At 31.5% G+C, this 14,662-nt stretch overlaps 7 protein-coding genes across 7 annotated transcripts, besides 4 other annotated features; 3 read left to right on the forward strand and 4 right to left on the reverse strand.

The window, feature by feature from the left end:
* Window positions 1–204: 204 nt before the first annotated feature.
* TVAGG3_0583510 (uncharacterized protein) lies at window positions 205–1,471 on the reverse strand (the record flags this gene model as incomplete). Its single annotated transcript, XM_001313063.1, has 1 exon — window positions 944–1,462. The coding sequence occupies one exon, from the start codon at window positions 1,460–1,462 to the stop codon at window positions 944–946; it is 519 nt and encodes a 172-aa protein (XP_001313064.1).
* A 564-nt stretch (window positions 1,472–2,035) lies between these two features.
* Window positions 2,036–2,308: a mobile genetic element.
* Window positions 2,309–3,996, forward strand: TVAGG3_0583530 (uncharacterized protein; the record flags this gene model as incomplete). Its single annotated transcript, XM_001313065.1, has 1 exon — window positions 3,304–3,891. The coding sequence occupies one exon, from the start codon at window positions 3,304–3,306 to the stop codon at window positions 3,889–3,891; it is 588 nt and encodes a 195-aa protein (XP_001313066.1).
* A 366-nt stretch (window positions 3,997–4,362) lies between these two features.
* Window positions 4,363–4,400: a mobile genetic element.
* A 1,177-nt stretch (window positions 4,401–5,577) lies between these two features.
* Window positions 5,578–5,614: a mobile genetic element.
* Window positions 5,615–6,006: 392 nt separating this feature from the next.
* On the forward strand, window positions 6,007–7,293 carry TVAGG3_0583560 (lipid transport; the record flags this gene model as incomplete). The annotated part of the gene is made up of 1 exon (XM_001313066.1): window positions 6,009–7,286. The coding sequence occupies one exon, from the start codon at window positions 6,009–6,011 to the stop codon at window positions 7,284–7,286; it is 1,278 nt and encodes a 425-aa protein (XP_001313067.1).
* A 1,831-nt stretch (window positions 7,294–9,124) lies between these two features.
* TVAGG3_0583570 (protein of unknown function (DUF3447)) lies at window positions 9,125–9,592 on the reverse strand (the record flags this gene model as incomplete). The annotated part of the gene is made up of 1 exon (XM_001313067.1): window positions 9,125–9,592. The coding sequence occupies one exon, from the start codon at window positions 9,590–9,592 to the stop codon at window positions 9,125–9,127; it is 468 nt and encodes a 155-aa protein (XP_001313068.1).
* Window positions 9,593–9,859: 267 nt separating this feature from the next.
* On the reverse strand, window positions 9,860–10,006 carry TVAGG3_0583580 (spectrin binding; the record flags this gene model as incomplete). The annotated part of the gene is made up of 1 exon (XM_001313068.1): window positions 9,860–10,006. The coding sequence occupies one exon, from the start codon at window positions 10,004–10,006 to the stop codon at window positions 9,860–9,862; it is 147 nt and encodes a 48-aa protein (XP_001313069.1).
* A 614-nt stretch (window positions 10,007–10,620) lies between these two features.
* TVAGG3_0583590 (uncharacterized protein) lies at window positions 10,621–11,379 on the forward strand (the record flags this gene model as incomplete). The annotated part of the gene is made up of 1 exon (XM_001313069.1): window positions 10,621–11,310. One exon carries the CDS (start codon window positions 10,621–10,623, stop codon window positions 11,308–11,310), a length of 690 nt encoding a protein of 229 aa, XP_001313070.1.
* A 340-nt stretch (window positions 11,380–11,719) lies between these two features.
* On the reverse strand, window positions 11,720–14,227 carry TVAGG3_0583600 (nuclear-transcribed mRNA catabolic process, nonsense-mediated decay; the record flags this gene model as incomplete). Its single annotated transcript, XM_001313070.2, has 1 exon — window positions 11,763–14,207. One exon carries the CDS (start codon window positions 14,205–14,207, stop codon window positions 11,763–11,765), a length of 2,445 nt encoding a protein of 814 aa, XP_001313071.1.
* Window positions 14,228–14,538: 311 nt separating this feature from the next.
* Window positions 14,539–14,662: part of a mobile genetic element that runs on past the window's edge.

Here is a 14,662-nt window from a genome sequence, read left to right on the forward strand (position 1 = left end):
TGTTCTTCCGCTTGCATTTGAACTCCAAGGAATTTTAATTTAATCAATGCAAATAAAAGAGTATTTTATTAAAAACACGATAAATGATCGCTATTATTTTATTATCTATGTATGATGGAATATATGAAAATCGATGAATTCATGAGAATCAACTTCAAATATTCGCAAAAACTTAAAAATAAAAACAATCTATATGCAATGTGTATCAAAATTTGTTACTATTAGGAATGTATTATTCGAATACTATCCAATCAGTAAAGAAATCTATATTTTATATAAAACCAAAAAAAACTGTATTTTGAAATATTAACAGTATAATATATGAATAAATTTGTTTAACAATATAACTAGTCGAAGATTTTTAAGAAAACTAGTTCATCAAAATAATATCAAGACTTATGAGTTATTTAAGTAACAATAGACTTTAGTAATATGTAGCATATATTGTTGATTCAAAAGTGCGCTGATTTTATTGTTAGAATTAAATATTAAGTTGAAATATAATATTATTTGATAAACTAAAGAAATTTTAAAGATACATTGACATATTCTTTAATGTTGAAGCTCAAAAGTATCGATAAAATGGTTCAAATAAGTTGATATCTAAAAAGAAGAGATAATAAAGGATTTTTGATAAACTGATGCGTAATCATGTGTTCTCATCTGTTGGCATGATGATATTCTTGGTAATTTTAAGGTAATATTGATTCGATATCTTTCTATATGAAATGTTCGAAATTCTTCAGATAATTGTCGTGAGGCACATTTGTAAAGTCGTGTAATTTGATTGATCGAGTAATTAAATACTGAATTTTGATTTTCATAAAAAAAATCAAAATATAAACTTTTTTGTGAGTGTTTTGCAATAAAAAATGATTTGGAATAAGTTTGCATAGCAACTAACTGGATGAAATTTCAAAAATAGGAAGCCTTCGTTAAAAATCTAGAGGTGAAAATTATAAAATTGACTTAAAATTATAATTCCTCCCCAAATAACAAAGCCGTATAATGTATAAGTTTTGCATGCCTTGGCAAAAACTGGATGCCATGTACCATGTGAATACAAGCAAATTATAAGCCCAATTATGGGGATGCAAAAACAAGTGAGTAAAATGCAAACCCTGGCATTTGGAACTGGTAAGTCATCGGGATTTACATCATCAGGATCTTCTTCTTGGTTTTGTTGCTCATCTATATCGATCTGGCGATGATATCCTGTATTTCTAAAGGATCCTTGCTGTGCATAAGTTGGGGGAAGTTGTGGAGGATTGGCCATTTCATAAATAGAATTATTTGGATATTCATAATTAGAGCTATCTGCTTTAGGAACTGAATTATCATTTGAAATGTTTTGTTGTTCGGGATATTGTTGTGTAGTAGAAACTGCTTGTGGTGGAGCATACTCATCTGCATATGGGTTAGAGCATGGATCATCTTGATACGGATTAAGTCTGGAATTCATTGAGTAAAATTGAAATGTCAAAATTAATTGTTTTGAAAAATTTCGATCAAACTATTGATCATATTGTTAATAATGCAGAAACAATATTCGCGAATAATCGGAGCGAAAGGTTTTCAAAAATTTCAGAAAAAAAAATTGATTGATTAGGTTATGTATTAACATATTTGCCTTTGAAACTTAAAATTTTTAATTATAAACTTCGAAATTTTGAAAGATAGAAAATTCTTGGGGAAAATTGCAACAACTTCATGGATATTGCACTTCTTGGGATATTGGCTATTAGTTATTGTCCATATATGTAAAGTATTATCCCTTAAACCGCAAAGATGTAAATGAGTTCGAATAGAAATTGTTTCTTATGAGGTCTCTCATCGAATGAGAAGCTTCATAAGGAACATTGTCTTAAAATACTCTAATTACTGTTCCTTTGTTTCTGAAGAATCAGGAATTTGTTATGATCAATTTAGGTAGAGTATTCCGATATTTCTCTTTCGATGAGGGACCTCGTAAAAATCTTGCCATAAGTAATGTACTTGTAGTCCTAGGTATTTTGTAGGCGAGAGACCGGATTGCCATTCCAAAAAGGCATTTTCCGTCCTCAAAATGAGAAAATGCGCACTATGTGAGTAAATGGAAAGGATTCTTTCTCACAAGATTTTCTAAAAAAATTATTTTTCAATTTTTACTTATTAAAAAAATATATCTTTTTTTTTCAAAATTTATAAAATCTGATTTTTTTTGAGGCTTTTCCAAATAAAAATAGCGGTACATATGAATTATTTTATGTCTTCTATTAGATTCTCAATTTGGTTTTAAGTTTTAAACAAAATTCAAAAATTCAAATAACTTTAACGTCTTTCCAGAAATGGAACCTGAAGCGTCAAAAGCCGCAATCGCAGCAATTGCCGCTTTGCAGGAACGTGTAATGGAACTTGAGAAAGAACATGAAGAGCTTTTGAAAGAAATAGATTCGTATAATGCAAAAATTAACTCAAGAAATGATTTAATCATGAAAAAATCGGAATTATTAAATGACGCATCAGAAAAGGCCAAGAAAATGCTTACGTATATTCTTGAATGCAATCATGATCTGGTAGCAGCTCGCGAATACAACCATTCTCTTGTGAAAGAAATTCGTTATTTGAAGCAATCTTTCGAAGAGACAAAAGACGAAGACACAGAGCAAAAACTTAAAAAAGTGTATGCTGTTAAAGGAGATTTGGCAGATCAGATGCAAAAAGTTTCAGATTATGAAGATATACTAGCTAAATATTTAAGACCTGCGCCAGTTTCAGAAACTGCTGACGGTGCTCTCATGCTCGCAGTTGCTGATGAAGATCCAAAGTTACTTCCACAACCTTACCAAGATACTTTACGAACTTTGCAGCAATTACCAAAGAATTTCAGAGAACAAACATTGAAAGATAAAATCAAAATCACTCGTGCTCTAATTACTGCTAAAAATAACACTGCGGAAATTGCAAGGAAAATTAAAGACATTCAAATATCGAGAAACTCTTTACGAAAGAAAGAACCATTCGACTCTGATGTTAAACAACTTGCTGCTCACCATTTGCTTCTTGCTAACGAAATGCACAAATTTGAATTCTAATATATATGTTTTGTTATTGTTTATATATATTCTCTAAATATTTGTATTTGTTTATTACTTTATTTCAATTTCAATGAAGCATGAAAGCACAAATAAGAATCAAGAAGATCAATCTCAAGTAACTGCATCAAGATACTTCAACTGCGAATATATGGCTCTTCGATGCAAGTGAATTGTCTTTTGTTTTTGCACATTCGTTTATAAGCTCCACCTAACGAAAAAGTGACAAATGTATGAAAATCTAGTGGAAAGATATCCTATCTTCTGGAATTCAATGAACAAACATTTGTTCAACAGTGAAACAGAGGAAGAAGATACATCTATTAATATTTCAGAGTTGTCTAAACATTTTTATATTGAATCTTTTATCAATAGTCTACAAATCGAAGTAGCACCAATAGAAGAAGAGGAATCATTTCATTTTTTACATTATCCTACAGAAGAACAGTACATACAACCATGCGGTTTTTCATTTGATGAAGAGCCAACAGATATATTAGAATTTACCAATCAGATTTATGTAATGCAGTCTGTACCTCAAAGATTTGCTAGAAATGACGATCCTGGATTTGAATTCCCATTTTTTGCTTATGGAGAAAAAACAATGGCTAAAAATACAGCCAAACCAGCTAATGCCAATAACACTAACGCAAAAGCACCCAACTCATATCATAAGAACCCATCTGGGCAGGCCGACAACAGAAATCAACAAAATACTAGTAATTATAAAGGTAAAAACCCTAATAAATTCAATAAAAGCAACAACCGTAACAATAACAACAACAATAACAACAAAAATTTCAAGAAAAATAACTAACTTAATATCGACTTTATTACCGACTTTTTTTAGCTTCACATGCAATTAATATGTTTGTTATGCTATACATCACTTGAAATGTGACTACTGTTTGTTAAAATAAAGAATATTTTTCATAAAATATTAAAAGTAATAAAACATTGAATTAAGCAGTTATGAACCAAATAATTTATAAAGTCCATTACTAGACGATCAAAACTCGCATAATTTCCCACTATTTTTCAAAATAATTACAAAGTCTAAATGCTCATTTGGTAATAATAGATATAAACACACTAAGCATAATGATAACATGCATTTTAGTATGGATAGAAACTTTCTCTATTGATAATCAATTTTGGAATGTAAAATAATTCATTTTGTTGAAGCTTCCTGTACAAATTAGAAATTATGAAATGCGAAATGCTAATATCTTCTGGTTTTCCCAATTTCGGGATTTTTTTTCCTTTCAAAAAAAAAAGAGTGCTCTAGTGTTGTAAACATAAATTCATCAAAAGTGACACTTCAGAAAAGCTAAAATATTGAATTTTTGGAACTTTTGATAGAGCACGTTTTTAAATATTAATTAAAGTAAATGTATATTTTGTAAAGATTCTTTTTAATAAAAAAATAAAATTTTGAAGAAGAACACAAAATCTTCTGAAAAATAATATCACATAAACTCATATTATTTTCTAATATATAACTATTTTATATAAAAATCAAATTCAATGATCTTAAAAGCGAAGGATAAACCTCAAAATTTACGAATATAATGAGTGGGAATATAATGCTTATCTATCATAAAACCATATGAAATATCAATTTTTGCTTTACGCCTAATTTTTGACGACAATTAGCAAAAAATGTTAAATGTTAACACTCAGTCCATTTGAATATGAAAAATAAAATTGACTTTGATTAAATGTTTTTATTTATCATGCAATTCTTCTTGCGACCAAAGCTTTGAATAAAAGTTCAAAAAATAAGATAGCTTAAAAAATAATATACGGTAGTGTTTACTAATAGATGAATAGTATATAAATTCTATTAAAATGGATTTGATCCAAAAAAATATAAACCAAAAATAATTGTTATAATTTAAATGAAGAAGTAATTTAAAACGATTTTATTTATGATCAAATTTTATATATTTTTTTGGATCAAATCCATTTTAATAGAATTTATATACTATTCATCTATTAGTAAACACTACCGTATATTATTTTTTAAGCTATCTTATTTTTTGAACTTTTATTCAAAGCTTTGGTCGCAAGAAGAATTGCATGATAAATAAAAACATTTAATCAAAGTCAATTTTATTTTTCATATTCAAATGGACTGAGTGTTAACATTTAACATTTTTTGCTAATTGTCGTCAAAAATTAGGCGTAAAGCAAAAATTGATATTTCATATGGTTTTATGATAGATAAGCATTATATTCCCACTCATTATATTCGTAAATTTTGAGGTTTATCCTTCGCTTTTAAGATCATTGAATTTGATTTTTATATAAAATAGTTATATATTAGAAAATAATATGAGTTTATGTGATATTATTTTTCAGAAGATTTCATTCTATATGCCTATGAAAAGTACTCTCAAAACTAACTTTTTCCTAATTATAATTAAATCTAGAATATTGTATTATGCTTAGTATTATTTCATTTTTCTCATTCAATTTAGAATTTACAAATGTCAAAAAATTGAGAGCTGTCACTTTTGATGAAATTCTGTTTATTACACCATTTTCTAATATGTTTAAGCTATTTCTGCTATTTGACTTGCTGATTTTTCAAAAAGGAAACGTGACATTTTGTCGGGAATTATCTCACATTTACATTTACTTTTTAAAATACTACTCAGTTTCCGTTGTTATTAACACCATTAAATCTTGCTAGCTAAAGTGTAAAGAATGATTTGAAAGGTTAAGTTTTTTTGTTGAAAAAAGTTGATTTCTACTGATATTAGGTAGTTTTAATATATTCAAGATTGAATCACTTTAGAAATTTATCGACAAATCATTTAATTTTTCTTCCTAAAAAACAAATAATCAGCTAATTAAATGGTTATTGCTATTTTCTTATATTGAGAGAGAAAATTTCATCCAAAAAATTTTGTCATCACATCTATTCAAATGGTTGAAGAGTCCAGAATTGAAGAGCTAGACAAAATAGATGATCAAGATTTTAGTGAAGAGATTCCTAAAAGTGAAGGGAGCATTGTTCGATTCTTACTTAGCCAACTTAGACCAGGAATGTCATTGGCAAAAGTAACCTTGCCTACGTTTATTCTTGAGACTCGCTCTACAATACAAAGACTAACAGACTGGATGTCTCATGCAGACATTTTGCGGAAGGTGGCTTTAGAAGATGATCCAGTAATGCGATGTTTTCATCTATGCACATGGATCGTATCCGGATTTCATATGGCTCCTCGCTTACCAAAGAAACCATACAATTCCCTTCTCGGTGAAGTATTTCGTGCTTCTTTATTAAATCCTGATGGAACTTGTGGGGGAACATATGAAGCTGAACAAGTTTCGCATCACCCACCAATCTCAGCATTCTATTTCAGTGACAGGAAAGGAAATTCAGTTATTTGGGGCCACTCAGAAATGAGATCTAAATTTACCGGAAATTCTTTAGCGGCAATCATGGATAACGAAAATACGAAAGTGAACTTCGAGTGCTTGTCTCGCCATGAAACATATGAATTTAACTTTCCGGACATGTATGGCCGTGGAGTTTTGATCGGAACTCTTCGAATGGAAATTTGCGGTCATGTACGTATTAAGTGCCCTCAGACAGGAATCACTGCACTAATTAAATTCAAAGAAAAACCAACTTTCCGTGGCAAATATAACGAAATTAAAGGTTATGTTTACGAACCAGGAAGGAAATCGCCAAAGACAGTCATAGAATTCACTGGCAGATGGTCCGCCTACGTAAAAGCTACAGATTTACGAACGAATAAGACGTGGCTTGCTTTTGACGTGAGAAAGAACATTCCATTACGCATCAAGTATCCCAATTACACAGAACAATGCCCATACGAATCCCAATTTCTCTGGCAGAACGTCACTCGCTACTTATTAATGAAAGATACGAAAAATGCTACAGAACACAAACTTGCTCTCGAAGATAAGCAGCGTGCCGAACGTAAATATTACGAAGATAATAATATTGAGTGGAAATACCAGAGATTTCATTATGACAAAGAAAAAGACAGATTTATTCCGAACAACTTGAATCTTACTCCTTATTCACCTGATGAACCACAACAGGAAATGTCTCCACCGTTCCACATTCCAGAATGTATTCAACAGGCACAAGATGCAGGTGCATCAAAGCCTTTGCAAGAAATATTCAAGGAAACTCAGGAAAAAATTGATGCTGAAAGGCACAGACATTAATTACTTTATAATATTACTTAATATATTAAACTTTTGTTTTTAGTTATAATATTTCTTTTTCTGAGATGCCTTAAAGAATATGGTCTTGATGTTTATGATGCCTGCAATAAATGATTCGCATTGATGTCATTTGCGGCCATCTTAAGCAGCACTTCATGGAGGCCTCAGTCCAACTCTTCTCGATACATGTTAGACTGAGCCTGTTATTACATATAAATCAACTCCATACGAACAACTACTAACAAACATTATCTGGAGCGATCCAACAACAACTACATCGAACTCTGGTCCTTCAACAAGAAAAATGGGCTGTACACTTGACTTAACTGCCCTCAAAAATTTCCTTTCATACAATAAATTACAAGGTCTCATTCGTGGACACCAATGCGTTTAAAATGGAGTCGAGAAATTTGAAAACGATCACCTCTACACTGTTTTGAGCTCTAGTATTTACTCTAAATCCAGTGCAAACAAATCAGGAATCATCCAAATCACCCAAAAGCACATTAAATGCTTCAATTTCCCTTCAATACAGGTTCTAAAGCGAGAAGCTTCTGTTTTCGAGCAATTATCCCATAAAACAAGGCCAAGAAAGAACACATTTACTCTCGGAACATCAGTTTCACCAGTTATGCCAAATGGAAAGGGTTCTTTATCTCCGGTATCATCACAGACTACTCCTCGCAAAATGCAGTCAAGTTCTTTGCATTTTTGGAAGACTTTATCCAGTGAATTCATGTGCAACTTCACCAGGATGCATATAATATAACTCATCATATCTAACAAACTCAATGCACAAATATATAAAACAAAAAGTGACAATTGGAATTTTTCGAAGAGAATTTATTCAATTTACTCTCAAATGAAAATCTTCTTCAAAAATATCAGAAAACTAAAGAATATCTTATGTAAGAACATTATTTTTTGGCACCATGTGAAATAAGAAATTCAACAGTTTCTTTTTTATTATATCTTGCTGCAAAATGAAGTGCAGTTTCTCCAATTTTATTTTTTTCATTGATATTTGCACCATGTGAAATAAGAAATTCAACAGTTTCTTTTTTATTATATCTTGCTGCTATATGAAGTGCAGTTTTTCCATATTCATCTTTTTCATTGATATTTGCACCATGTGAAATAAGAAATTCAACAGTTTCTTTTTTATTATATCTTGCTGCAATATGAAGTGCGGTATTTCCATATTTATCTTTTTCATTGATATTTGCGCCATGTGAAATAAGAAATTCAACAGTTTCTTTACTTTTATATTCTGCTGCTATATGAAGTGCAGTTTGCTCATCTTCATCTTTTTCATTAATATTTGCGCCATGTGAAATAAGAAATTCAACAGTTTCTTTACTTTTATATTCTGCTGCTATATGAAGTGCAGTTTTTCCATGTTTATCTTTTTCATTGATATTTGCACCATGTGAAATAAGAAATTCAACAGTTTCTTTTTTATTATATCTTGCTGCTATATGAAGTGCAGTTTGCTCATCTTCATCTTTTTCATTAATATTTGCGCCATGTGAAATAAGAAATTCAACAGTTTCTTTACTTTTATATTCTGCTGCTATATGAAGTGCAGTTTGCTCATCTTCATCTTTTTCATTGATATTTGCACCATGTGAAATAAGAAATTCAACAGTTTCTTTACTATTATGCAATGCTGCAATATGAAATGCAGTTTTCCCATGTTTATCTTTTTCATTGATATTTGCACCATGTGAAATAAGAAATTCAGCTGTTTCTTTTCTATTTTTCAGTGCTGCAAAATGAAGTGCAGTTTTTCCATATTCATCTTTTTCATTGATATTTGCACCATGTGAAAGGAAGTATTACAAAAGGGATGGAATATTTAAAATCGATGAATAAACAAAGCATTTGTTTATATCATTGGTTTGATCGAAATAAACTAAATAGGATTCAATATTATTGTAAATTCCACAATCTTCTAAATTGATCTCTATATTGTACTCATTCATCAAGAATGTAACGACATCGATGTTGTGTGAAATAATTGCATATTCCATGCATGCTTTATTTGGTATCTGATGTTTCAAACATTCACTCATAATCTCTTGAATTCCTCCCAAAAATGAAAGTTCTAGACATTTTTGAGTTATTTCTGAGTTGAATTTCGTTCTTAAAAACTTGAAACAATCAACTGCTCCATGGTAACAACATAATTCAAGTAATGAATATCCTTCGTAAGAATATGGATATAAAATGCTGACAAGTTTTTGATTTCCATCAAATTCATCTCTTTCAGTGAATGCGATAAATTTTTCTTTGTCGTTATTCATAATTGCTCTGTAAATTGTATCTTCTGTATGAATATTAAGATTTTCTATTTCTTCGAAAACAGTAGACTTGTATAATTTAATTCCATATTCTTTATAAAACAGGAAGTTTGAAATAGGTTCAATACTTCTGACATCTGTAACATGGTAATCATCAGATATGAGTTTGGCAAGAAATAAATATGACTTTGTATAGCGGTTATTATACTGAATTATACCTAAAACGTCATGTACAACCTTGGTTGATGGATATTTCTTTGAGTCAATCAATTATGTTTTGATCATTTTGTAAATCTTGTTTAATTCTTCTTCCTTATCCGTTTTCAGCTGATGCAGCGCAATATATGAATCAATGTAGTATTTGTAGATACTTCGTAATTTGTTGTATTCGTTTGGATCAACGTCTAGGTCCGACATTAATAATTTTTAAAAAAGACATATTTGCTATCTACCATATGAAATACCCCTTAAATTCATTAGAAGAAAAAATACTATGTTGTACATGCGGAAAACAATGATTTCGGATTTCCCATAGTTTTTCCACTCAAAAAGACAGGGATCGTCCAAGAATGATCAAATCGCGCCATCACAATTTAGCATAGAATGATCCTTAAATTGTTAAATATTCAGAAATCTTTTAAATCATTTGAATTTTTTGCTTATTTACGAAAGAATTCTTATGGTAACAACTTTATTACGTACATATACTTAAATTTCTATATTTATTTTTGAAGAACTCGCATTCATTCCAATAGATAACTTAGAGTTTTTTGAGGTTGTGTTTTCATCCTTAAAAATCTAATAAAAACTTCCAAACTCTAATAAACAAATAAGAAATTCGTTTTCCAAGGGAATACAAATTAAGTTATATATTTCAACAATATCATTCATTAATAACTTAGCATACAAGACATAACTTCTGATACTCATTTCCTTATTCTGTGGTAGCAACCAAGTACCATAAAGACGTCGAGATCATTGAGATAGAGTTATTATTAACGTCCATATAAATTTTGAATTTTTTTTAGTCAATGAATACAAACTTTTCTCTTGTCGATAAAGAGAGAGGATTGTATGCAACAAAAGACGGCAAATTATTCCTAACAGAACCAGGGACACGCGAACTTACCAGAAGTCCGCTTCTTTTTACCCCACCAATTAGAGTTTTAGCATCTGAAGAATATGATCCATACGCAATAGTTTTAACAGCTAATGGTATGCTTTCAGTCTTATCTATACCAGAAAAGAGAATTATTAAGAACATTGCAGTTCCTGGAAATTCTGGAGTTATTGAAACAATTGTTTTAACTAAAAAGGACGACAAAGTTATTATAACGCTATGTGGAACAAGAGGACACTTCAGATTACAAGACAATCACTGGAATCTAGTGGTTGAACCATTAGATACTTTAATGGCAAACCCAGATACAAAAACAAGTGCACAATGTGCTAAATTGGAAAATGATATTGCATGCGCCATTGAAGAAAGGTCATTTGAAAAATATTCGAACTCTGTACAAAAATATCTTGTTTACATGGCTACATTTTGCTCAAAATCTGCTTTTATTGAAATTTGGTACGAGATCATACACGCGGAATTACCTTTTGAAGCACCAATTCTCACAAATTTCTGGAGAGAGACTTTAGATATTTTATCATCAATAGAAAGAATAGCTTCATTGACAGATGAGCTAGAAATGAGTCTTAATCAAGAAATCTAATTACTATTTTTTATGTGTTTGTATATTATTTGATCATAAACATTTCAATACTTATGATATATATTCTAATGGACTACTTATATTTTACTAAGCTAGGTATATGCATTTTGCAAAAAAAAATGAATATCTATATTGCTCTTGTATGAAATATGGACAAAAATGTTCAATTGAACCTGGACTTTATGTAAAAACATTTTTAGTTGAGCTATACTCCTCCTTTAAAATAAGCGTTACTTTATAGATATGGTGAAAACACTCCGATGACATTTTAATTTAATGATACTTGATATTTATTACTCATTATCTACGAGCCATAACTTTTAAACTAATTACCAAAAACTTTGATGTTTATTAATACGAAATCAATTAGAAAACTAAAATGTTGAAATTGATATGAAAAAAACTAGAGTTTATATAAATAAAATATAACTTTATTAGAATACAAAATATAATTATACAAAGATTCCTTCTTCAGGAGCCTCCTTTGGATCTTTATCCAAATTTGGAACAAAAGTTCCCTTTTGAAGGCTCTTGAAGTCTCCTCCGGCCATGAAACAATTATTTTCAATGAAGAAATTGAACCAGTCACAGAACAATTTCGTCTTTGAGAAAGTTCTTGAGTGTCCAATGACAATGAGGCCGTATTTAGCTCTTGTTATTGACACATTGAGTCTCTCGATATCAGACAAGAAGCCAATTTGGTAGTTCTCGTTGGATCTGACCAAATTGAAAATAATGAAGTCTTTTTCTCTTCCTTGGAAGCCATCGACTGTAGCAATCTCGACATTCTTGATGTATTCCGCGCTGCAGGACTCGCAAATGTAGTCTAAGTTGTCCATTAAATAATCATTTTGTCCATTGTAAGGAGTAATGATTCCGATTGAGTTTGCTGGTACTCCTGAATTAAATAGAGCATCGAGGACTTGCGAAACAGCGTTGCATTGTGACAAACACCAGTAAGATTTTCCATCTCCGTCTGATTGTTCTTTTCCTTCGACATCCCAAAACATTAGTGGTATCTGGGGGTTGGGGAACTTGAAATTAGGCTTCGAGAACTTGTAGATCCTTTGTTCGGCCGAAATGCCACTTTTTACCAAATTTTTGTAAAAAGTTTTTGATGGAAACTCGAGAATGGAAGGGTGCATTCTATACTGGTAGGTAAGAATGTTAGGAATAAGGCCAAGTTTGACAAGTTTCTTCATTAAATTGACACCGAAACCTGCATTTCGGACTGCATTGTTCTGAATTGTCGGTCCGAGCTGGAAAGTATCGCCAACAAGCACGAGACGTTCCGGATTATGCTTCATTGAGATTAAAAAGTCAGGATCAAGGCATTGGCCGGCTTCATCGAAAATAATTGCTCTGAAATTGCCTTCAACTCTTACAGAACCGCTTGTTGAAGATGTAACGCAAATTACTTGACAATCGGCAATTATTCTCTGCTCGATCTTCTTGAATTTACGATAAGATTTGGAAGATGCCAGATCTGGCTCTGTTCCGTACTTCTCGATGTACTGCTTCTTGGCTTTTTGGAATGTAGAGAACTTGGATCTCTCGTAGCCAGGGATAATGAAATTGTATTCCGAATCAATTTCATTCAATTTGGCTGCTTGAATCGCGTCTTCGATTTCGAGTGAAAGAACACGACCTACTTTAAGTCCGATGTTCGATAAAGCAAGGCAACCGAAGTCAGCCGTTACATTTGAGTGGCCAACGATTAATACTGGGAAAATTCCACCATCAACGAATGATTTGACGATGGCTGTGATGGATGTGGTCTTTCCTGTACCTGGTGGCCCCTGGATGTAAGTAAATCGTTGAGATAATGCGGCTTCAACGGCTTTTCCTTGGGAACGGTTCAATTCAATGACAGTGTTTTTGTCTCTGACAATAAAATTGAGGCCGGACGATTGTTTTGTGACTTTTATGTCTTTTGAAAGAGGAATCTTCTTAATTCCGTTTTTGGCTTGGAATTGTTTCTTATCGAACTTGCCAAGGAACAAATTTACCCAAAACTCTTCGAGTCCGTTCTTCATGTAGTCAAGAGATTTGAGTTGGCGTTGAAATGTGATCGAATTTTGAACTCTTTGGACTTTTAATGAGTTAGCGCCGTAAAACTTCGAATCTCCTTTGAGGCAGAGCGAACATGTACCTTCTTTGTCGTTGAATTTGTTGAAGAAAGCAACTTCTGTTTCATCTTTGTTTTTGTTGTTCTTGGAAATGAAGTAACTCATCGTAGGAGTGAATTTCCTTTTCATTGATCGCTTGGCTGGGAAAGAAAACTTCCTTTTATTTTCCCATTTGATATTTGAGATAGAAGTTGATGTATTGTGCGCTCTGAAGTAGTCTGCCTTCATCTCTGCTTGTATGAACGCATTAAATGTGGTTGTATATTCTTCAACACTTTCATATTGATATTTTCCTTCAGGAAGCTTTTGTTTGTTAGCATCTACTACGCCTACGCCTGTAAGTTGTCTAATCTTGTCGGATACTGATGCCGGCGTAACTTCATTTGGACAATTTTCAGGAAATGGTAAAATTTGCTCTTCAACGCATGAATTCGAGATAATTGGAATGAATTGAATTGTCTTTCCCTTAAACTGAGCATCATGCTGACATTGACTTGAGCATACAATAATTTGGTTTGTCTGTGTGATTAATATTCCGAGATCGAAGATGTTTGTTTGACCACAAACAGCGCATTTGAATTCAATTCCGTGAAATGGATTGCCAGGATGTAATTCAATTTCTTTGCAATCTGATTTTTTGAGGAATTGAACTAAGTGACTTGCTGTTAGGCCTTTTTTAGCGTTACAAAGCCAAAAATTATAATCTTTTGGCTTAGCAAGACTTGTAATTTCTTTGCATCCACAAAAAACACATTCAGGTTCAGCCATTTTCCTTCTAACAAAAATAAAAGGAAAACGAAACCAATTCAAATATTCAGAGGACAAAAATTTGACACAAATTGAGAGACTGTCTTATACTCACTTTTAGCATTTTATTGTCGTCATTATGAGAAAACTAATTTTAATAAGACGTGAAAAATTCACGGAGTATTTTGCCATGTAAAGTTAATTTTATATGTCATCGGACAACTTGATGAGTCACCTATCAGTATTTTAGCGGTTCTGAGTTTCTTAGCCTTTAAATTTGCTAAAATACAGTATATATGAATAATGTTATGGAAGAAAAGACATATTTTGCTTCAAACACCGAGTTTTGATGGAGTAGGGGTAATTTTAGCTAAAAGTGACACACCCGTGAAGGGTGTGATTACCGATCGGTAATTTCGACAGTTTAGAATTTAAAATTTTTTATGGAACTGTTGCGAGTTTCATAAAGAATTTAA

Source organism: Trichomonas vaginalis, chromosome II (assembly GCF_026262505.1).
Source record: "Trichomonas vaginalis G3 chromosome II, whole genome shotgun sequence".
In the NCBI taxonomy this organism is placed as follows: domain Eukaryota; phylum Parabasalia; order Trichomonadida; family Trichomonadidae; genus Trichomonas; species Trichomonas vaginalis.